Genomic DNA, 25,314 nt, shown 5'->3' with positions numbered 1-25,314 from the left:
CAGGGGAAAGAGGGGGGAGATGAAAGGAGAGGAAGTAGACTAACAATGTCGACGTGACGGCTAGCTGAACAAAGCCCAGATGTCTTTCTCTTGCTCTCTTTTACTCACCCTCTCTTGTGAATCACCACAAACAGCAGTAGCRTCAGTGGCTGTCTTCCGGCTCCCTAGGCTGTCTTCCGGTTCTGGAAGAGCGCTCAGACCAGCTGACTAAGTCAGCAGTTCGCAAATGTGAAGCCGGACATATAATTCAACTGAGTTTACATGTAGAGCATAAAAATGGAAAACGTACTTTCCCCCCCTATTCAGTCCTCAATATTACTGGATTTTAAGATCCTGTGCCATTAATTTCACTGTATTAGTGATCGTTGATTCTATATCGACAACAAATTTGTCAAATGGACTTCAACTCGTGAATTTTTTGTCTGAGAATAATGAAGTAATTGAACCACACTCTTAATTATCCCTGGTATTCCTTGAGCCGAAGAGAAATTGACGTCCACATGAACTATAATTTGCTTATTGGAGGGGAGTATCACGCTCTGACGACCCTGAAAAGCCACCTTCTCTTTTTTTTCATCTTGTTTTTAGGTCTGCTACGGTTCGGCACTTAATGCATGGAGTATCGTTTAATTAAATTAATCCTTCGTTGGATGGAAAAGTCACTTCACCTCAAAGTTTCAAGTGTGTGAATKAACAGTTAATGGGAGTGTCGCTGAGACTCACTTTCATATGTTGCTCCACTGTGTGGTTGRACTGTGAATATGTAAGGTGAGCCACTGTCACAATTTGTCTTGCTAACAGTCCCATCCCCAAGCATGCATGGGCTATATCCAATGAATTKATTAAAAGGTGCAATTCACAGCTTTTGCAGTTTCAGGGCAAGAGCTAGCGAGGTTTAGTTGTTACTCAGGCAGTCGATGTAGCCCCAGCCATTGACATTGCTGATTTTGTTCCCCTGTAATTTACCTTGGGGCTAATTCACAAATTCTCTGATGCAGTAAGAGCTTATTGCCTCCCTTGGCACAGCTGGCTGCTAAATTGACAGGTGAGGCACATATTTGAGAGTGTCGCTAGCGCTGTCAAGCCTTACTCACTTCCCCTATACTGGTGAGCTTGGTGTGTTGCCAGATGTGGAAAGGTAAATGCCGATGGAGAGGAGTGGGAGCAAAACAAATGGCCTGTTTTCACTGGCAAGTAGAATGGCTGACCAGACCCTGCTTTGTCCCCTATTAGACTAACTCATCCTAATTGCCACAGCGCTGTTTGAGGTGGTCAAAAGCCAATAAATAATCAGTGTGATTTGAAGGGCCAGTCAATCTAGGATCCACTGAAGAATACCTGGAACTGGAGAGCTAACCATGTTTCATTTGGTGTCTGGTCTTCCACGACAAGCATTTCATGTGAGGAATTTTTTGACACATCAGGTTCTATGGAATCGGAACACATAATTGGGAATGAACTATGACATTTCTCTGCATTGCAAAGCGTGTTTGATTAAATGTCTACATGATGTATTTTTGTTTTCGCTTTGTTTTATTAACTGCAATTGTTCAAAAGCACATCTTGCTCAATGTTGTCTTATAATTGTCTCTGATTGAGTAGGTCCCTTAGATTTGAATTGCCTGAGGATATATCTAAACTTAATTTACTCATAATGCTAGTTCTCACTTAAAAATGAACAATTATTTATACTGAATGGAACATTTCAACCTTTCAGTCACTTTTGAAGTAGACCTACCCCCCATTCCATAAACAGTCTTGGGATGCCACAGGTGACGCAATCTCATTCGCTGTAAAGCGCAAGTGGGCGTGACCGCCTCCCTCTGCTCTAATCAAATAACAACCACATGATTCATGCACTAATTAATCACCCGCTTTGTGGGCCGAGCAGATCCAGCGACGTGGGGAAGAGAGACGGACGTTGGATGTGTTGAATCAGCCCCTCCCTCGTTAATTCAATTCAATCAGAGCTCATTTGAATTGGCCGCCCTCTGATTTGGTTTGTGTAGTTTGCAGCCGGAAACGAAATACTGTATTTCATCATGATATTTCCTCGTACTTTGTATTTGTTTTGGTGTATTTTCCAATCCGGGCTTGATTTGAGATTGCATATTTATCACAAATCATCGACTGTGTGCATGCTGGTGCTTTCAGAAACTGGCTGACAGTAGAGAAGGTTGAATAATTGCACAAGCCAGCATAGGGACTCTTTAGTCTCGGAAAGCCAGACCCTAGGCAACAGTGACTAGAATCTGGGATTAATGACGGACTCTTTGTTTACTTCGAAAAAAACACAGAGGAAATTATCCGGCGAGGGTCCAGACGGACAACTCTCTCAACAAATCACGAGGCAGACATTCCAGAACATCACAAAAACCTTTTGTAGTGGTTTTAGTGAAGATAGTTGATGCAAACTAGCCACTTGCSAAATGCGCTCATAAAAGAATCGGCATCTTGCTTGCTATTGTTTTGTGTTGACGGGATGTGAGCAACAAGCGGATAAGGCAGTGATGTTTGCAGTGACCGATCTGTACAGATGTGAAGCCAGAACATTGGTACATTGTGGGAGGCAGCCCTTCTTTTTTAGAGAGACCATGGACAATTCCAACGGTACGAGTTGTGTTTATCTCCATTATGACAGCCATTTACACAAACAAACTCTCCAATCTTAATGTTTGCAGTCGTCGACCCCTTCCATCTGACAATMTTTCTGTTTCTTGGGCGATCAACTGAAATGCGTGCCCCAAAGGCCCTGTTTTGATATTAATGATGACTTTTAAATGTCATTGCTAGTCTGCTCTGTCTGAGCTGAAGTGCCCTGTGGCTCGGAGGGAGTAAAGGAAGAAGGGTCGGAGGGAACGAGGTCTGGGCTGGTTTTCAATGACCTCTGTGACGCTCTACATGCAAGCCCTCTCTACATGCAATTTCCCCCAATTACTTAAGAAAATCCGCATTCAATGCCCACAATCAAACTCCTCTTTTGGTTTTCAATTTGCGGCCTCTGAGTGATTTGAAAGCTCGGGAAGAGCGACATTATTTCAAGTGACCTTTCCAATGCCCTTATTTGGTGAGTAATTGAGTTTCAGTATTTATTTGTGAATTATGGCATGTGTCTGTAGAAATGACTTGCTCCTCTCTGTAGATTCACTGTGAATTAACYCTTTTGGATGAGTTGAAGTAAAGACATCTTAGTTGACCTTAACGTTTTATCAAGCGAGTTCTCCCACAATTCTACTTTTATTTTGCGTATTCAGCAGTGTGCTCGTCAAGAGACTTATCTTGGGGAGAAATCTCAGGAGGATGAGTACAGCAGGATATTCCTCTCAAGTATTAGAGAGCGAGAGAGTGGAACAGGATAGAACTGAGAGCTTAGATATCAGGAAGGACTTTCAATGAGACTCCATCTTGCTTTTAGCTCGATGGATGTGTGGACTTAGATAGCGATACGGGCAGGATGCTGGTGTTGGTAGCCGGGGAATCTGGTTATTGCCTACATTAGCGGCTGAGGGAATCTGTCTCCCAAATGTATTTGTATGGCTTCGTTTCCTTGTTTGTTTTAATGTGGGAGGAAGATATCACTTCGCTGACATGCTGTGTTGTTACCTTGTCTTTAGGTTACAGAGTGAGTGTCTCTTTTTAAGATCCACAAGGGATGTTGAGYTCATTCTAATAGCCCAGTCAGTTGTCAATGGACATTCAGGGGAGTACAAAATCGGATCTATAAAAAAGTGTGTCAAAATAATTCTCAACTTCTTATTCAGACCTATTAAATACAATTAGAGAAGACTTTTAAGTGTATGCTGGTGTCTTTGTATACTTTCATGTTAAGTTAGCATAGCAAGTATAGCTTAGCATAGGCTGTAGTAAGCTTTGCTAGTTTTGACTCCCGTCTTCAAGTATAACKTGGAAACACTATTAGCGTTCCCTTTCCCAATGTTGGTCTATCATACCTGTTGGTAATTGGTTCTGGACAACTTTTGAAGCTGAATATGTCATGACGTTTGATTATAGTTGTGTGTGTGTGTACACTGTGTATATAGAAGTGTTACTTACCAGTGATGCACAAGTTAAAACTTGTCAAAAAAAGTCTGTCTTATGAATTGCTTTGATTTCAAACAACCAAGGATGGCATATTCTGTTGCTTAAAATTGCACATGGATCAATTTGTTCCTCTTGCCTTGTAGAGTAACTACTGCACTTACTTGACCCAGTGAATTGAAACAGATCAATGGTACTCTGTAGAGCAAACTCATGTTTAGGCAAGCTATTCAACAAAGCATAGGATGAAACTTCAACAGAACTCCAATCTGCTTATAAATTGATGTTGTGTTGCATTTTGAGCARGATCTACTCCATAGCAAGAGAATATGAAACAGAATGTGGAATAAATATGAAATTATTGATTGATTTTCAAGGATTGTGGGGACAAAATGGCATTTTAATATTCCGTTTGGTACTTTGTACATACCACCCGCTTATGATAATACCAGCATTTTGACATTCTCAGTGCATATGTTTAGGAGAAGACGTGTCTATGGTAACCATCCATGCAATGGGATGTGCCTTTGGATAGAACTATGAAAATACTGTGCCATCTTGTTTTTGGATCTACATTTGCTTATTTATTGTTTTACAAAATGCATGGTGTCATCTTTTCCACATGCAGTGCATTCTGAAATTATTCAGACCCCTTGACTTTTACCACATTTTGTTATGTTACAGCCTTATTCTAAAATTAATTAAAAACAATTCCTCAGCAATCTACACAGAATAGCCAATGTTTTTAGAAATGTAAAAGAAATGCCTTATTTACATAAGTATTCAGACCCTTTGATATGAGACTCGAAATTTTGCTCAGGTGCACCCTGTTTCCATTGACCGTCCTTGATGTTTCTACAACTTGATTGGAGTCCACCTGTGGTAAATTCAAATTATTGGACATGGTTTGGAAAGACACACACCTGCCTATATAAGGTCCCAAAGTTGACAGTGCATTTCAGAGCATAAACCAAGCCATGAGGTTGAGAGAATTGTCTGTAGAGCTCCGAGACAGGATTGTGTCGTGGCACAGATCTGGGGAAGGATACCAAAAAATGTCTGCAMCATTGAAGAACCCCAAGAACAGAGTGGCCTCCATCATTCTTAAATGGAAGAAGTTTGGAACCACCAAGACTGGTCCTAGAGTGTGCTGCCCGGCCAAACCAAGCAATTGCGGGAGAAGGGCCTTGGTCAGTAAGGTGACCAAGAACCTGATGATCACTCTGACAGAGCTCTAGAGTTCCTCTGTGGAGATGGTTCTCCTTCTGGAAGGTTCTCCCATCTCTGCAACACTCCACCAATCAGGCCTTTATGGTAGAGTGGCCAGACGGAAGCCACTCCTCAGTAAAAGGCACATGACAGCCCGCTTGGAGTTTGCCAAAAGGCACCTAAATACTCTGACCATGAGAAACAACATTCTCTGGTCTGATGAAACAAAGATTGAACTCTTTAGCCTGAATGCCAAGCATCACATCTGTAGGAAACCTGGCACCATCCCCACGGTGAAGAGTGGAGTTGGCAGCATCATGCTGTGGGGATGTTTCTCAGCGGTAGGGACTGGGAGACTAGTCAGGATCGAGGGAAAGATGAACGGAGCAAAGTACAGAGAGATCCTTAATGAAAACCTTCTCCAGAGTGCTCAGGACATCAGACTGTGGTGAAGGTTCACCTTCCAACAGGACAACGACCCTAAGCACACAGCCAAGACAACGCAGGAGTGGCTTCGGGACAAGTCTCTGAATGTCCTTGAGTGGCCCAGCCAGAGCTTAGACTTGAACCCGATCTAACATCTCTGAAGGGACCTGAAAATAGCTGTGCAGCAACGCTCCCCATCCAACCTGACAGAGCTTGAGAGGATCTGCAGAGAAGAATGCGAGAAACTCCCCAAATATAGGTGTGCCAAGCTTGTAGCGTCATACCCAAGAAGACTCGAGGCTGTAATCCCTGCCAAAGGTGCTTCAACAAAGTACTGAGTAAAGTGTCTGAATACTTATGTAAATGTAATATTTCAGTTTTTTAGCAAATTAGCCAGACATTTCAAAAAACATTTTTTTTSTTTTCTCATGGGGTATTGTGTGTTGATTGACGGGGGGGGGGAACAATTGTATCAATTTTAGAATGCTGTAACATAACAAAATGTGGAAAAAGTCAAGGGGCCTGAATACTTTCCAAAAGCACTGTACATGGGTCTTTTTTTGCTTTAAGTGTCTCTTGCTCTGCTACTTTGAAAATAGTGCCTCAAGTATTCTAGATAGATAGGCACATGATATTGAAATTTAACAAGCTTACCTGGCAGTGGCTTATCAAAGATTTTTCCTACAGTAGATTCATGCAACAACTCATGTATCACGTTAAACATCTTACTACACTACCACTTCATGGCCTTGTTTTCAACACATGTAATATAAATTTCACTGGCAAATCAAATGTGTGTCCTTTCTCTTCCATGGTGCCCCGGTGGTTAATCAGCCATCAATTATTTGAAAGTAAAAGTGTAATAAGATCCAGATCACTGAGAGGGAGAGAGGGATAGAGAGAGACTTCCATTAAGTACACATACTGGCTGTCTATCCCCCTTCCAGCCGATGATAAATGCCTGCAGTACACATTGTCCAGTGTTGGCGCTGCAACACAGACACTTCTGTTAAGGGGTGTTTATGAAAATCCATAACTGTCACGGTCCCCCATGGTCACTCAGCCCAGCGTTTACGTTTCCTACTCATTTTTCATTCCCACTGTAAACACCAAACCTCTGGAGTCTCTCCACTGTTCGTCTGGCGAGAGGCAAAGCAGAAACGTCCGAACAGACAGCAGGCTCTGGTCTCTTACCGTTGGGCTGCCTGTGGTAAACAATTCGAATACTGCCAGAGGGCAAGCAGCTAGCCACTCGTTCACCCCCTTGCCACCTTCCCCTGTTAAGTGGGCGTGGCCACCTCCCTCAGCTCTAATTGAATAACCACACGATGATGCGGTAATTGTGTGGTACATATGGACGTTTTAGTCAGGCCTCTTTTCTCTCTTACTCCCTCTCCCTGTCTACTTCTCTTTCCCTCCATCTCTCTCTCCTCTCTRTGTATTCGTCTTGCTGGTTGGATGGTCATCATGAACACAACTAACATGCTCCCCACCTACTCTTTGACGATCTTGATCGCCGTATCTCTCTGTCTCTCACACAACCTATAGCTATGTTATTGTCTCCCACCCCCAACGAGGGCCCTGTCAGCTCAGCTTCCTACCTCCCAATATCTGACCTGTGACCTTTGCTCTAATGTCACCTTCTCTGTGTCTATCTATCGGTCTTTCTCGCTGTTTTATCTCGGTCTAATGGTTAAGACATTAGGTTGGCTATTGGGAGACTCGTGTGCCTGGTGGGAATCGAACCTGAGTCCCACATAGTAAATATACCCACTGTTACGCAGTGTTTGCTGACGTTATTTTGTCTTTATGTACCCACAGCCTTCAGTCGAGCGCCCATCCCCATGGCTGTGGTGAGGAGGGAGCTGTCGTGTGAGAGCTACCCCATCGAGCTGCGCTGTCCGGGCACTGACGTCATCATGATCGAGAGTGCCAACTACGGCCGCACCGACGACAAGATCTGCGACGCAGACCCGGCACAGATGGAGAATACGCGCTGCTACCTGCCAGATGCCTACAAGATCATGTCCCAGAGGTGAGAATCTAGAACTGTACATCTATGTTTCTGCTGGTGAGAATCTAGAACTGTATATCTATGTATGGTCTCTCTACATTACGATGAATAGATTGTCTATGCTTGGTAATGCTCAATGACACCGGCCCCAAATACTGCCGTTGCAATTTTGCCTACCTTTTATTGAGTCTTTGTCTGTAGTTCATAGACCAGAGTGGAGGGGATTTCATGAATTAACTTTGTCTGTTACGGGGAAACAAGTCCTCATTGAAAATAATAAGCAATTCCCCTATGTTGATAATTGGTGTTCCATTTCTAATTCCTGAATTACTTTTAGTTTGATTTGATTGAGATTCTGAGGTGATTGCCACTTATATTACAGGTGCCTCTCGCTGTTATCGATTTCCATTTTTCTCAAATGAGATGAAAGGTGCTACATACATAGTCCTGAAAGTGTATATTTGGGACATATACACTTTTGAATCCGGTGTATACGATACACTTGACATGTTTTATTACAAGGGGATTTCATGAGTAGGACGTGTTTGGGTATTACGTTTTGTTTAGAGTTCGGAATTACGAGGATGTCTTCTGCAACGGACCACCTTTGAAGAAATCCAATATGAAACACTCTTTTGGTTTGCTGTCCGGCGGTGAATCGATCCTTGTGTTCTCAGTGGAATACGTTAAGAATTCCAAGGAGTCTAGAAAATTCTCAGATCGAACGCAATAAATCCCTGTCTTGGGTGTAAATTCATACCACCTATACATTTTGCCTGTGATGGAAATCAATGTTCATTTGAAATAATTTGAATACTTTAAATCTTATTTGTCTAAATAAATATGACCTCGGTGAGCTCCCCTGCCAGACCTAAGCACTTTGTGTAGAGTTATGGCTACGTTGTGGGGAAATCAGGAAACGGAGGCCGATTTGTCAGTGCAGACAGAGAGTATACAGCACTTTGACAGTGATATAAGAGAATATACACATAATTTGATGATTTACATTATGTAAATGTACACATCATACAGGCTTTGAGCATACATGCAGCTAATGGGCTCTATTTAAGAAAAGTAAGCACAGTCATTGTTATTTTTGGGAATTTGCTATGACTATCATTATACACAGTGTTGGGTTACTAAGTACTAGGAATGGTTGTCTGTAAAACCYTTTTCCATAGATACACAGCATGACTTGGTTCAAGCCCTCTTTAAAAGCTGCAGACATGCACCAGGATTTGTAGCTGTTGTCGCGCTCATGTTGTCGTGAATAAGTTACGAGCACTCCAACGAGATAAGGTTTATCTAAATTGCTTTTCWGTGTTGACACGTCCCCGTTTTCCAAACCCAGTGTTCCATGTGCTACCCTTTTGAGAATACTAATGACGTTCTGCACATTATCTAACTGCCTCTCCCTCCACTTTGTGTATGGCATGACAAAGGTGAGATACGCACTAGTGTGAGAAGTATGGATAAAAAGGTAGGTCTTAACACCACTGTCAGATAATTGATCCGGCCCATAGTATCTCCCTCGTTCTCCCTCCTGCACCACCCACTCAGAAGAGTAATCCCTGCCGGAATGAATCGAACTGGAGATGAGGAAGAAACGGAACAACAACAAAAAAGACCAGCGCTAGGGAACTGCACTTTTCTCTTTAGCATCACAGAGCTAGCGGGGGCAACTCACAAAAGATAAACTGCGAGTGAAAGCAGATTCAGAGATTCAGAGCGAGCTCTTATTGTGTTTGGGGGCAAAGTTGGCAAGGGGATGACGGTTGTGGGTGGTAAGGGGGGCTCGGGGAGCAGGGGGGGGGAGTCCTGAGATATTTGTAGCATTGGCAACACGGCTAACACATTAGCATGTGAATAGGGATGCACTAGGGGTTAGTTAGCGCGTAGGAAAGTGCGACGTTCACGCGATGCCCCCGGCTGCAACAGAGCTGGTACAGCTATTGCTAGGAACCCGGTAACTAAGCTCATTAGAAGACAAAAACAGGAATAGAATCAAAACAAACAACAATTCAGAAAACTGTCGCTTCAAAGACGACAGATAGTGCAGAGGTCGACACGAGATGAAAAATGGGCCCCAAAACTGCTCGCTCTGCGTTTTGTTTGGTGGATTTGTCTGATGTCGCTGACAGGATAATGTGACAAATACACACAGAAGAAGAGTGGACTGTTCAGCACACCGATGCCGACTTTGACATGCTTCTGAGCATTTGTCATTTTTCTTTGAGCTTTTTCATGATTACAATTGACTGCCTTTGATCAGATTATCTAAGTATTGCATAACAGTAAGTACATTTAGCTTAGTGTTTAGACTAAGCTTAGATGTTATAACAAATAGAAAACAGCAGTGATTGTTTTCATGTCTATCTTAAGGGGTTTGAATGAAAAGTATGTTGGTTACTTTCATGTTGTTGGCTATTGGCTTCGTACAGAATGTCCTCCAAACAGAATGGGCATTGGCATTGGGACTGAGGCACACTTCCCTGATATTTGATATCCTACCCTGTAGAGACTACCCCTCCCCCTTAYTGGAATGTTCCTCCTTTGGGATTTTCTTACATTTTTTGCCAGCCCATGAGCCACCTGTCTTTCCTGCTGGCATGGTCTGGGTGGGTATCACTCTGTCAGACTAAGCTACAGGCTAACATCCATCACGAGGAAAATACCCATCCATGTCACCAAGCCTGCTATCAGTCAGTACACATTTGGTCAGTGCAACTTCCTTTTCCTTCCCCTCCCCCTAACTATTAAAAAAGGGCCCCATTTGATATTCAGAAGAATGGAATGACCCCCCCCACCACACAAAAAAAGCAGAAATGTTTGCTTATCAGCATACAGAGGCTCCTCCAGCTAGGTGTTTGGTTCCATTAGTCTTTTAAGCGAGTTCTAATATCGCCTGCCTGAGTGATAGCGAGCCGGTGAGTGCCGTAATGCATCTCAAAATGAAGGCTGTCTTCCCAACATGCCCCCGACAGGATGAATGGCTCTGAGTCATTACTGATGCTCTCGCATGCAGCGGCCATTACGTGTCTGGAAAATCACAGCCACTCAAAGACGTGTCACCTGTGTGTGGGGCCGGGTTGCGACTGGAAGGTGGCTAATGATATTGTAATTCAAACATATGCCACCAGGACTCATCTGGGCGTAATTGGCGGCAATTYCCATACTTTAGCCCACCTACTCTTCCCAATGAATTTTAGCTGGCAACTAACTCTGTATATTGAGTGTTTGGGAGTTATCTACATGCGGTTTATTGTTTTGGAGCCTCTTGAAATCTCTCCTCAATAAACTCTGCAGTGAAGCTAGATTATTCCTCAGAAGTGCTTCCGCCCGTCCTCTACAACAACACGGTGCTATCATATCAATCGGGCTTGATCTRGCCAACGCGCGTGCGACGCGCCGTACTTCAAAAACGAGCACCGACGATATCGAACAACATCTTCCATCGTTTTCTCATCAGCGGCCCCAGCGCCTGTCGTCTTTTGTGTTCCCCCTCTCTTTCCCCGAGGCGTCGTGGCCTTCACGGTTAGTAATTACCGGCAATATCAAAGTCGTATATCACCCGGCATCTCTGCAGACCTCTCCGGGTACCTTAAGGGAACGCCTGATAGGAAGAGAAGAGGGTCAAAAAGGAGACTCCTCTCCCAACCCCCATTTCTATCCCCTTTTCTCTGAACTTTTTTTTTCWCCCCCCCCATCTCTTTCTCTCTGTCTACGAGGCATTGGGTCTGCTGATTCTCTCTACACATTCAAGAGTCTGGCCTTTCATCAGCTAAGTGCAGTGTTGTGTCTGCTCCCCGGTTGAGGCAAACACTGAACATTTGAAATAATTACAGTCTAAAAACATGACATTTGAAGGAAAATATGTTTTTGTAGCAAAAGTGACTCGTGTGTGTGCTTTGATTTTACACTAGTTCCCAGTCATTTACCAGCAGGTTGAATGTCAAGGGTATTGCATTGTATACCACTTGGGATTGAAGCTATAGATCTTCAGTCAATAGTTCATTTTCTTTTACAAGTACACCATAATATTTTTTTGCCTTCATTCACTTTGTCATATACAGGCTAGAATGTATGAAACAAACAAAACATACTTATTACTTAAAGTTCCTCAATGTAAAAGCAAACTATCAAAGATAAGAGAGCGAGAAAGGGGGAGAGAGAGAGCATAGGAAGTAAAAATCCTACTCCCTCACCGTTGATCTTAACATCCGGTCGAGTTTCTGTCATTCTTGGTATTTGACCTGCTTCAGGGTTTACGGATTTGATAAGATAATTTATTTAAAAGAGAGAATATTAGCTGAAGGTCCCTTTTCAGTTCCAATGCCCTTCCTCATCCAAATCCCTCGACTTAACTGTCGTATGCGTACATTTCACCGGCTGGATAGGCAGACACTCAGTGTATATTACAACACTGCAAATAGCCAACCAGGTGGCAAGTAAATGTAAAAAAATAAAATAATAATCCGGCATTCATTTGTTTTGGCATTCCTGTTTTTCAAGTCACATGTTGATGCACATTGTGCGTTGGTTCCTTGATGATTTTTGCGTTGTTTCAGCCAATGCTTATAATGGAATACATGGCATGTGACTGTACAATTTACTCTTAATACATGTTTGAGGGGTATTCATAGTCTATGTGGTTACCATCAGTYGTGGAATCCATTAAATGCTAGTCATATTTTGAGGAGAGGAAGAACACACCACTTAAGCACAAACCAAGCGGAATGTCCTTACACAGAGTGTTTAGAGTCCCTAGTTGTCCCCAACAACGAGCTAGAGAGTTCAGCCAGGCACAAATGATTCTACATCCAACTGCCTTGTATCCCATTACGTATTCATCCTCCCGCGTATTACCACTTCTGATACTTCTCATCTTTTTCTCATAAAAGTTTGGCCGTTTTGAGTTTCGGTGATTTGGAATAGATGAGGAAGCATGGTGAAACAGGAGTTTGCCGAGCTGAAGCGGGATACTGTCTCGTCTAAGATCCATTGGCTCTCTCTGAGGGAAAGTCTCACCTTGCGTTTTGCAGCGCCCTAACTCATGTTTTTAAAGGAAGGTGTCCCAGTTCATGCGTTGCAGTGCACTGTTTGGTTGGTAGTAGATCATTGGTATGTTTGCATTTTAAATAGATTATGACTCATGGATACAACCGTATACGTGATTTTGGGTTGATACACAGTATGTAGTTTGGCTTGGTGTTGAACTTCCCATATAAATGAAATCTTGAGAGTCAATTATTCGGCTAAGATGTGCTAATGCATGAATTTAATCTCTGAATTAAAACGATCTTACATGTGGTTCTCGCACACACCCGCAGGGTTATTTTCAGAAAGGAATCACCAACCTCCAGTTTGCAGAGTTTGTATTTTGTCCATGTTGTCTATTGAGGACATTGTGTGCTGTATGAGGTCTGTATAAGACCAACAGCAATATTTGTATTACGTTTATAAGGCAGAGCAGTTTGCCTCTGACGAATCTGTTCTTACTCATACATGTCTTGCAGGTCATGCAGTGTCGACAAACTATTAATCAAGCTATTCCCCTCGGATCCATGGTTGTGTTGGTCACCTGTCAATTATAGATTCCATCAACCACCGCATGAGATGATGGCGTGTGGTGAATACCAAAACAAATGTGACATAATGAAATTGAGCCAAGGGAGGCTTTCTGTGACTACAACCAGTAATAAGTAAAAGGGTCATATCCCCTTCGGAATACAAAGAGCATGCAAGCAATAAAATTCATTCCGAAGTCTGATTACTTAAGGAATATAAGCCCAATTTCCATCTGTGCATGTTTGCCTTCCCAGTTCATCTAACTCTCTTTTTGATGTGGTGCCTTCTCACAGAAAAAAGGAAAATAATATTTTTTTTTATTTTTTCTTCCCCTATGGATGAAGTCACCCGACATTCATTATCCCCTCTCGTTTTTCACCCCCACCTGCCTCCATTCTCTCCATCCGGCTTGATAAAAACCTGCTGCATTTCCATTTGGCCAATTGGGTACAGTAAATTCAGCCTGGCAGTCTAACCTTCCAGCCTACGGGCAAGACCAGGTCATAGACCAAACGAGACTTAATGGTGATTAAGAAAATAAGGGCCTAKGCTGGCAGTGGAAAATGTTTTTTGGAGGTTTTTCTATGCAAAGCAGATTGATAACTCTCAAAGGATAGAGGGAGAAAAAGAAAGAGGATTGAATCCAGCAGCCGGGCGGTTTGAGAATCCCTGTGTCGGATGCCATTTGCAGTTGTTTTCCGGATGCCCTCTGGGTTTCCTTATGCCCCCACAAGTTGAAGTAAAAAAAGAAAAAATGAATTTGAGAGGTATTAACTTTTCAACTGTTACCTGTTCTCCTCAGGAAACCCCGGCATAGCTCAGGCCTTACGTGATAGAATCTCAGATGAATAGCCTTGCACGGTGCGGTCACTGGCTAAACATGTGTCGTAATGGAATGAAAGTAAATGGTCGGGAGTAGGAGGGCTCAGTCCATTTGTCAGCTGTGGGATTGGGTTTCACTTGGATGCCCCAGAACAGTAAAGAAAGAGCTAATTCAGATTGGGGGTAGGTGGTCAAATGACACACTGGAAGCAGACTCCGCTACCATCTGATGTTTTCCTCCTTCGCTCAGAAATTCCTCTGTTGTTTTTCCCTTCCGTCTTCCCTCTTGTTCTCTTCTTCTCTTAATTGGCAGGCAGGAGTAGACACCTATTTGATGTCTACTACAGCTCGCCGCTTCCAACTCAAAGCTAAAGTGCCYAAGGGGGCAATTTCTCTGTCGTCTTATGTAGGAGTGGGCGGCCGTCTTCGCTTGACCTTTGGGTAACATTACGTTGATCCATCCTTGCCTCGGAGATAAAACATCATCATGCTTTTCTGATTGATGTCTTGTCTCTGCATCATTACCAGTCCTTTTACATTCTCTGTTACTCCCTTGCCTGAACCCTGCCCCCAAAAATAACTTTCCCCTGATGTAAATTCCTGCACTAATCACTTGCGCTGAGGGCTATTTAATTGAAATTGATGAGCGAGCGGTAGAATGGTAGAATTCACCTGAAAAACTATGCCCCTATGAATCAGGCTCCAGGTGTCAGACCAGGCTCCACGTTTCATTACACCACAACCGGGTGATTTTTAAACCAGTCTAAATTAGCTGGGTAATGAAAGCCTCTCCTTGTTTGTACCATATTTTACCACTCCTTACACGTAATCTATAGAGAACTAGGTAGACATGTGGGAGGGAGGTGGTTTGGAGGGAGGGAGGTTAGAGGGGCTGAACTAGTTCATTTTCTTGGGAATTACCTCACCCGTAGCGGAGCGCACTTAGCCGTACTTTAGTCCTGAAAAGAAAACAGCCGTTGTCGGAGAAAGAAAAGGAGGACATCTCAAGTTTCTGGAATGTCCATTAGTTCCAAATAAACAAGACATCATTTTCATCTGTGAGGAAGTCAATATTTATGCTCAAATGAGCTTTGAAAATGGTGTAGTTTCTGATTATTTAGCTTGTCTACTCCTCTCTCACTGCTAGCCCAAGTGGTGCAGTGATATTGAATCATTCATGAGAACGGGAGCTCATCTTGGAGTTTGTTTGTCAGAATTGAAGTCCGATTTCTCTCTGTTGTGCCACTGCTAGCCCTTCTAGTTGTCGAGGCGATGGTGCTCTTTCTGCTTTTCTCCCAGTGTCTTTACAGCTGTGGATTTACTGCATTTGTCACGGAGCGCAGTAAGTATGTGGGTTGTTTGAATATGTCAGCTGGCTTGGCCAGGCGGCACTGTGTACTCAGACGATGGGGAGAGAGTGTGGGCTAATCTTGTAGAAGCCGAGGCCCACGAGGTGCCCTGGTCCTCAAACGGTGACTCAAGTTGTTCGTCTGGGATGGCGTCTAGTCGTTGCTCAATTCTGACATTATAGTCTCCCACTCCATACTATGGATATTCTCTCTCTCTCGCTCTCCCACTCTCTCAATCTCACACACACACCCCTCCCTCCGTGGGCCGAAACTGGACATGAATGGGTGGCCGCGGGCCAACTCCTATGGGTACGGCACTCAGGGGAAGGAAAATAGTTGCCGCCGGCGTTGCCACCTGCTTCCACAGTCGAGGCGTGGATGCCCCTTCTCTCCCTGTTTTCCTTTCTCAGGCAAAAAGCGAGTCCCTGGGGACCCGTTTCTACCAGGCATCCCTCGCTCACCTCTAGTCCCCTCACCTGCTCCGTCTGTTTCTTTTTGGTAGCCCGTCCTGTCATCCATGCACAATTGTCTCGGATTTCAAGAACAGGGTTTTTCCCCCAAGTAACGCTTTCAAGACAAGTTTGTATAGGGGCCCTCTGGTGGCTTTTACAGTATGGGATTCATTTAAAAGTCTCTGAGGCTGTCTAACTAGTTTCAAATGGGTTTGATTATTATTACATGGGGTGACGTTTCAGTTGTTTTGGCAACTGTCACAACTTRTGCGCTGATGGTTTCTGCTCCTCAATCTATAGGCTTAATATGGAATTCTATGGAAGGGGATGAATGGGATGTCAACTATTAATCTTTAATCTGGAAAACTGATGACACAATCCTTATGATCAATGTTTCATACCACAGTTGCATAATTCACTTTGATCGAGCGCAGATGTGGCATTGAATATTCTATCAGTTCGTACCCCACAACCCTAAACGTATAGAAAGCTGTTCTAAAATATGTTCAGAATGATGATAATACTGTATCATGTGTGATTCAAGTGCTGGGAGCTTTTGGAATGACTATTGTAGCTGGAAACAGCTGATTTTTAATTCATATATACGTAAAATGCAAATTAATTACTTAAAAATCATACAATGTGATTTTTGGATTTTTGTTTTAGATTCCGTCTCTCACAGTTGAAGTGTACCTATGATAACAATTACAGACCTCTACATGCTTTGTAAGTAGGAAAACCTGCAAAATCGGCAGTGTATAAAATACTTGTTCTCCCCACTGTATGTGTGTATGTATGTATATATGTGTATGTACTTGTGTGTGTATATATATATATATATTTCAGGCATTTGGAAATTGCTCCCAAGGATGAACCAGACTTGTGGAGGTCTACAATTTTTTTTCTGAGGTCTTGGCTGATTTTTTTAGATTTTCCCATAATGTCAAGCAAAGAGGCACTGAGTTTGAAGGTAGGCCTTGAAATACATCAACAGGTACATCTCCAATTGACTCAAATGATCATAAGCTTCTAAAGCCATGAGATAATTTTCTGGAATTTTCCAAGCTGTTCAAAGGCACAGTCAACTTAGTGTATGTAAACTTCTGACCCACTGGAATTGTGAAACAGTGAATTATAAGTGAAATAATCTGTCTGTAAACAATTGTTGGAAAAATTACTTGTCATGCACAAAGTAGATGTCCTAACCGACTTGCAAAAACTATAGTTTGTTAACAAGAAGTTTGTGGAGTGGTTGAAAAACAAGTTTTAATGACTCCAACCTAAGTGTATGTAAACTTCTGACTTCAACTGTGTGTGTGTGTGTGTATATATTTCTTGTTTAATACATTTTATTCATTGAGTGCAATTCACAGAAAGCATATGTTTGGAAGATGGCAAAATCAAATTTTTTATAACGACAAAATTATAATACCACAACCACCAAAATGCAGAGTCAAGACGCACGGTTAAATGACATCAATAGCCTAAACATCATTAAAAGCGCCAAGTGGCCTTGATAAATAGTGAAACTCACCACAAAAGCACTAATGACATTAAAATGAATGTGTCCATATGACAGCAGCCAAAAACAGTCAGTTATTGTCAGCTCGTGCTTGTGTGCATCAGTTGAATTTCAATAAGCTGTTATCCCCTTGTCTTAACAGTTGACACAGTTTTCGTAACTTTCAGATGCTTGACACACTTTGACATACAGTGCCTTCGGAAAGTTTACAGCCCCCTTAGCTTTTTCCACATTTTGTTAGGTTAKAGATGTATTCTAAAATAGTTTTTTTCTTTCTCCTAATCGACCTACACACACTACCACATAATGACAAAGCAAAAACTGTTTTTCAGAAATGTTTTCTAATTTAAAAGTATTCAGACCCTCTAATCAGTACTTTGTTGAAGCACCTTTGGCAGCGATTTAAGCCTAGAGTCTTCTTGGGTATGACGCTTCAAGCTTGGCACACCTGTATTTGGGGAGTTTCTACCATTCATCTCTGCAGATCCATTCATCTCTGCAGATCCTCTCAAACTCTTTTAGGTTGGATGGGGAGCATTGCTGCACAGTTATTTTCAGGTCTCTCAAGAGATGTTCGATCGGATTCAAGTCCGAGCTCTGGCTGGGCCACTCAAGGACATTCAGAGACTTGTCCCGAAGCCACTCTTGCATTGTCTTGGCTGTGTGCTTAGGGTTGTTGTCCTGTTGGAAGGTGAACCTTCACCCCAGTCTGAGGTCCTGAGCGCTCTGGAGCAGGTTTTCATCAAGGATCTTTCTGTACTTTGCTCCGTTCATCTTTCCCTCGATCCTGACTAGTCTTCCTGCCGCTGAAAGACATCCCCACAGCATGATGCTGCCACCCATGCTTCACCGTAGGAATGGTGCCAAGTTTCCTTCAGACGTGACGCTTGGAGAGGTCTTCCTGTCGGGAGAAGGAGGGGCAACAGGATATTTTTTTTTTTTAAGCCATTCCCTCCTAAAACTCCTAGAACTCCAGTTCTGTTTGTGATATTAAGATTCTGACACCGACTATGCGTTACATAGACTCATTTAGGAAAAGTCAAGTGGGGCGTGACTTAAAAAATGGCAGTGTAAAAAAATTATAACAATCATGAGGAGTCAAAATGACTGCTTTAGCGATTCTAGTGTTAATTCTAATATATCAAGCTGGCCACAACATTTAGTTGTGAATTCCATACTGTAACTAGATCACCTGGCACGCGCTGCACAACAGTGAGTGACTCACAAGGCTCCGGTCTGTTGTCGCTGTGTGCTTGTAAACAAACACCACGTGACTGGGGACTACCGGTAAGCTTCATAATGAAAAATTGTGACAGGTGAAATGAWGAACGCGATCTTCATCTCCTAATGTATTGCACAAGTTGACTGCGGGTGTGTTATAAACTAAATATTCAAATGTATATAAAAAAAAAAWTTACAACTTCAAAGATGATTTCCAAATACCTCGGTATACGGTATACCACCCAAGCCTATGCCAGTGTTATTAATTTTGCAGGAGCTCAACCCTGACGTGTGTTTATCAAAAAGCTTAGTCTCTCGCCAATAGATGCTTTTCCTCATTCTCTTTTCCTCACCCGAACACAAATACAGTGGCGTGTTCCCTCAAAGTTTATATTGGTCTGGAGACAGGCCTCTCATGCTGCCCATACTTGCTTGTGAAAGCTAATTATACCAGGTTATTTTCTGACTGTGAGAATGTCAATATGGCACAGTGGGGAAGCTCTGTCCTCAGTGTCACATTGTTATTCATGACACTAAATTCTGTCAATGTCCCCCGCAGCAGACAGTGGCACCGGCCAGTGAGAAATGAGAGCCTTGTTGGGGATATGCTTATTGCCGCCTCTCAGAATGGTAAAAATGTCTCGCGTTTGTCTCGCTGTTGTGTGTTGTTTTGATGCTGCCTTTTAATGTCGCTATAGCAACCAGCTGAAAGAAGGGGAGGGTAACGAGTAGAAGAGAGGGAGGGAGCAAGGCAGAGGTAAAGAGGGAGTGTAAGCAACATAGGGGAAAAAGTGAGAGAAAAAGATTAAGCACAAAAGGAGGGGAAACAAGTTATCGCCAAGAAGGAGAGAAAGCGAGAAGAGGTTGTGACCTGCCGGTGCACCCTATTCCTCTTTTTCCCCAGAGATTGCGTCGCCACTCATTCCAGTTTTTTGTCCGTGTCACCTTGGGATGTCGCCGGAATTGACGCTGTCCACTGTTTCCTAATGTTGTTTACTGTTGACTCTCGGCAGGGACAACATCTGGTGGGTTTAAATTAGTTACGAGGCCCAAATATTAAATCAAATGTGAAGGAGCCTCAGTGTCATCATGTAGCAGTTTTGTGTGCACACCTTCAGTGGCAGCACAGGCTATTTTGGTAGCTGTTCTGGGGATTTTGACACCCATTTTGTTACTCATTTGATACTGGCTCTTCTTGGTGATAATYGGCACTTAAAATGTATTATATTTCCTCGTAGTCAAAATTTGCTTTTTTTAAATGTATTTTTACTCAAACCACCCGCGGGCCGGATTGAACCACCCGCGGACCGTATGGGCTGCTCTTGTGATGTCAACAGATTTCTGGACCACTGCCATGATATTATAACACCTAACATTCTAGTCTGTTTCTGTGATGGCGTCCATAGATACAACTGTGATATTGTTCGTTTCAATTACAAGGGCCTTTCTTTTGGCAACATGGGCACTATTAGCATTGATGATAACTGGTGGTTCTGCAGAGATTTAACCCAGCAGTGAGCAATGCTTGGCTCATCCACACATCCAGCAGTTCACTCTGGCACCTTTGCTCCTCCGATCAGTGTTGGCTTCCATGCTCCAAAGGCATCTAAACTTGCCCGACACCCCTGTTTTAATTTCTTCCTCTCTCTGCGGATAATCAGGAATGGGTCTCACTGTTGCGGCATTATAGAACTTGTTTTCCACACCACATGGCTACGGAACGGGTGTAGGGTAAATTTGCCTCGAGACGCTGATCTTGGGTCAGTTTAGCATTTTCCCCTAATTGTAAYTCTTAGCATTGGCGAGAAAGCTGATCCTAGATRTGTACCTAGGGAAAACTTCACCCCAGAGCAGTCYCTCCAGAAACCAATAAGCTTAGACTATAGCTCTGTTGTGTTTATTTAAATACATTTTTATTGAACCTTTATTTAACTAGGCAAGTCAGTTAAGAACACATTCTTARTTACAATGACYGCCTACACCGGCCAAACCTGGACGACGCTGGGCCAATTGTGTGCCGCCCTWTGGGACTCCCAATCACGGCCGGTTGTGATACAGCTTGTTGCCTGTGTTACAATAGCAGTGTTAGGTCTGTTGAATTTCCCTGACCGTCTATCATTTAAAATGAGGAAATGGCCCAAAAAGAAAAGCTTCTTGCTACTCAGTGTTGAGGTTAAACTCAAAAAATATAAATGCAACATGCAACAATTTCAATGATTTTACTGAGTTACAGTTATAAGGAAATTAGTCAATTGGAATAAATGCATTAGGCCTTAATCTATGGATTTCACATGACTGGGCAGGAGTGCAACCATGGGTAAGCCTGGAAGGGCATAGGCCCACCCACTTGGGCGCCAGGCCCAGCCAATCAGAACGAGTTTTCAAATCAAAATGTATTTGTCACATGCGCCGAATACAACAGTTGTGAAAATGCTTAAAGTTAGCGTGAAATGCTTACTTACAAGCCCTTAACCAAGAATGCAGTTTTAATTTAATAAATGTTTCTTTATTTAACCTTTATTTAATAAGTCAGTTAAGAACACATTCTTATTTACAATGATGGCCAAACCRTCCCCTAACCCGGACGACGCTGGGCCAATTGTTCGCCACCCTATGGGACTCCCGATAACAGCCGGTTGTGACACAGCCTGGGAACGAACCAGGGTCTGTAGTGATGCCTCTAGCACTGCAATGCGGTGCTTTAGACCACTGCGCCACTCGGGAGGCATAAAGAAAATAGAGTTAAGAAAAMATTTACTAAATAAACTAAAGAACAAAAAAATAATAATAATATAACACATGATAATGAGGCTATATTCAGGGGGTACCAGTACCGAGTCAGTGTGCGGGGGTACAGGTTAGTTGAGGTAATTTGTACTTGTAGGTAGGGGTGAAGTGACTATGCATAKTTAATAAACAGCGAGTAGCAGCAGTGTAAAAACAAGGGGGGGAATAGTCCAGGTGGCAAGTTGATTAATTGTTCAGCAGTCTTATGGCTTSGGGGAAGAAGCTGTTAAGGAGCCTTTTGGACCTAGACTTGGCACTCCGGTACCGCTTGCCGTGTGGTAGCAGAGAGAACGGTCTACGACTTGGGTGACTGGAGTCTTTGACAATTGTTTGTGCCTTCCTCTGACACCGCCTAGTATAGAGGTCCTGGATGGCAGTAAGCTTGGCACCAGTGATGTACCCTCCTGTAGCGCTTTACGGTCGGATGCCAAGCAGTTGCCATACCAGGTGGTGATGCAACCAGTCAAGATGCTCTCGATGGTGCAGCTGTAGAACTTTTTGAGGATATGGGAACCCATGTGAAATGTTTTTAGGCTCCGGAGGGGGAATAAGCGTTGTCGTGCCCTCTTCACAACTGTTTTGGTGTGTTTATCCCACAAAAGGGCTTTATTACAGACAGAAATACTCTGTTTCATCAACTGTCCATGTGGCTGGTCTCAGACAATCCCGCAGGTAAAGAAGCCGGATGTTGCAGTGCTTGGCTAACGTTATTACACGTGATCTACAGTTGTGAGGCTGGTTGGACATGCTGCCAAATTCTCTAAAACAACGTTGGAGGCAGCTTATGGTAGATAAATTAACATTTAATTATCTGGCAACAGCTCTGGTGGACATTCCTTGATTCAGAATGCCAATTGCACGCCGTACCCTCAACTTGAGACATCTGTGTTATTGTGTTGTGTGACAGAACTGCACATTTTAGTGGCCTTTTATTGTCCCCAGCACAAGATGCACCTGTGTAATGATCATGCTGTTTAACCCCCTAACGTCCGCGCCCCCACTGAAATCGAATTAGCATAATAAAAAAATCCCCATTTTATTAAATCTGTCAGTTTAAGCAAGAGATCTATCTGTGCATTGGATGCGTCTCAATCCACCACATCCGCCTATGTAACACTTCAGCATCTGCGGCGAAAGGTGACAGAGCTAGAGCGGRGTTTGTCAGACCATGAGACATCTTCTCACAAAATCATCTGTAGCAGCCGAACGGTTTAGGTACAAACTATTATGACCCCTCTATGGCAAGAAGAGACTCTCCCAAACACAACGGTTGTTCAGTATAGTTGAACTACATGTAATAGCTTCTTTTTTTGTCCATTTCAAATTCAACAGACCTAACAATGCTATTGTAACACAAGCAACACACACACACACACACACACACAATAGAGTTTATAGTTTAAGCTTATTGGTTTCTGGAGCAACTGCTCTGGGGTGAAGTTTTCCAGATCTGAACACATTTGTGCAAAAAATATGAGTTTTTTTGTGCATATTTTCGTTGAGTATAGTACACTACATTTTGCAGTAGCTTGGTGGTAGTTGAACTAAATTGAAATCTTGGTAGTGCTTTCATTAGTTAATTCTTTTTTCCCCCCACGTAGTGGTATAACTAACTACTGGAACTACACACAACTTGTTTTGCAAAAATAGAATATGGGTGATGTAGGCAATTTCCTTTCTTTTTGGTGTCAGACCTATCTAATTATCACTTGAAATTGTGTGTTTAATAGGCTAAATTACACATTCTGTTAAATAAAATAKAAAATCAAACACCAAAGTGATATGTTCTTACAATTCGTAGTGTATGACGTTTCAGATTTGCATTTGATACTTWAAAAAAAAWAAAATAGCTTGAATGTAGTGAACTACTTTTTCAAAGTAACTTTAGTTAAGTAAACTATATGTTTCTTTAGAGTAGCATTAGTGTACCTTAATTTCTTCCAGTGTGAAGTAATTGGTAGCTCTATTTTCAGAGTTGCTTCCCCAACACTTCTGCTATCTTATTKATTTGACGTTATTATGACTCGAGCAGCAAATGTACACTGTTATTGCACTGCTCTCGTGGTTTGCCCTGTAGTTAGGCACATCTGACAACGATCTGCATGCACATCCAACTAGCGCCGAGACAAAAAGACCAACACACACCCCATAGTTGTTTTTTGGAGGATTTTGTCCCCCCCCCCTCCTGCCATTGTGCYTTATCTCAGGAGACCTGTTGGAATGGGGAAAGTTAAGACAGTGAAATGGCTCAGCTGCGCTCAACAAATTGATACAAGGAACATTCTGTCACCTCTCCCTGCGTACAGACAGATGCACGCGCGCACACACACACACACACACTCGCACAAACCTCTCTGCCTCCATCAGTCACCTCTACTCAATCACAGTTTGTCAAGGAAATGTCATCTAAAAAAAACAACATCATATTGGTCTAGATTTTCCTCTAAGATATATAGATTATATTTTGAAAGTAAGGGGAGACTGAGTAATAGAGGCCGGTGATGTCACAGAGAGAGAAATTATACATTGTCTAAAGCAGTGGTTCTCAAACATCTCCTTGGTGACCCCCAGCCGTTCCATATATTTAATCTATTCCAGAGCTAGCACACCTAGCTCTGGAATAGATTAAATATATGGAACGGCTGGGGGTCACCAAGGAGAGGTAGCACACCTGATTCAACTTGTCAACTAATCATCAAGCCCCTGAKTAGGTGAATAAGGTAAGCTAGTTCAGGGCAACATCAAAATGTTGAAACGTCTGGGGGTCCCCGAGGAGAGGTGATATCTAACTCCTCTACATCTGACTGTCCGGGCTTTTGCTTCAGCCCATCAAAAACACACCTGATTCGAATAATCAAGGTGCAGACTGAAGACCATAGTTGATTATTGGAAACGGGTGTGTTGTTGTTGGGGTTGAACAAAAGSAGTATCTCTCCAGAACAGGATGTTGGAGACCCCCTGCTCTTTCCATTTCGTTCGATGGGTAAACACCATACATTTCTCAAAAGGTGAATGAGCGTGATATTTGGCAGTTTATATCATTGTCAGTTTCATTGTGTCTTTACCAAAGATTTCGGTCGAGATGAGCGCTTCACGTCCACACTTTTATTTCCGACACTCGGCCTCCCCAATGTCCGAGGAATAAGTGTGTCATCCTGGTGAATTAAGACCTTCACTGTCAGTAAATTACTTTCCTCTCACACCAAAGTTGTGCCGTGCTGAGCCGAGGGCCCTTGGGTGTATTGACTTGGATGGAGGAGACAGGAGAGCTCAGTCCGGCCCAGAGCTTTTAATCCCACCCATGAATCCAGCCAGACAGTTCCTTAAGACCTGCGCTAATTTTTTGCATGTCAATGCGTGAAGCAGTGGAAGAGGGCCTGTATCGATGGCTGACCCCACTATTGAATTGGATGGTTACTTATATCCCCCTCTCCGTCTTTCATTATTGAGACGTGAATAGGGAAGGTCACGCGGGGGGGCGTTCATCGATCTGCCAATGCAGAAGATTTAATTGTTTCGTAGGCCGGCCTTCACCACGACTTTCATCAGGGGTCAGCCATCGATATGGCAAGACAAGGGCCCCCTTCTGCATTAACAGATCGTTGGAAGGCCCCCCGCATGACCTTCCCTATTCACGTTTTGTATTATCAAGAGTGTTGCACTTGGGGAAAAAAAGTTATTTTGGAGTGGCTAGATGTCTACATATACAGTCACTGCTCACCTTCTCATTTGTGTTTTTCAAGGGTTGTGAGTGGTCACGGAGATATTGTTTGTTGAGAGACACTGCAGTGGCGCACTAGCTGAGCAGACAGGGAGGGTTGTTAGTCTGTGTGGTGCGGCCATCCCTCTTTCTCCCTTTGTTGGAGTAGGAAATTAGCAATTAAAGACCACTAGAAGCAAAGGGTG

At 43.0% G+C, this 25,314-nt stretch overlaps 1 protein-coding gene across 2 annotated transcripts in view; it reads left to right on the top strand.

Annotated features, from left to right (window-relative positions):
- LOC111954048 (adhesion G protein-coupled receptor L3) overlaps nt 1-25,314 on the top strand; it is a 314,128-nt gene that overhangs the window by 83,863 nt on the left and 204,951 nt on the right. For both annotated transcript variants that reach the window (XM_023973590.1, XM_023973557.1), the window contains exon 4: nt 7,495-7,708. In XM_023973590.1, the coding sequence (XP_023829358.1) occupies nt 7,495-7,708 (214 nt within the window). The remainder of the gene's footprint in view (nt 1-7,494; nt 7,709-25,314) is intronic.

Source organism: Salvelinus sp. IW2-2015, linkage group LG3, assembly GCF_002910315.2.
Source record: "Salvelinus sp. IW2-2015 linkage group LG3, ASM291031v2, whole genome shotgun sequence".
NCBI classification, from domain to species: Eukaryota; Metazoa; Chordata; class Actinopteri; order Salmoniformes; family Salmonidae; genus Salvelinus; species Salvelinus sp. IW2-2015.
This window is presented reverse-complemented; position numbering and strand designations above follow the sequence as displayed.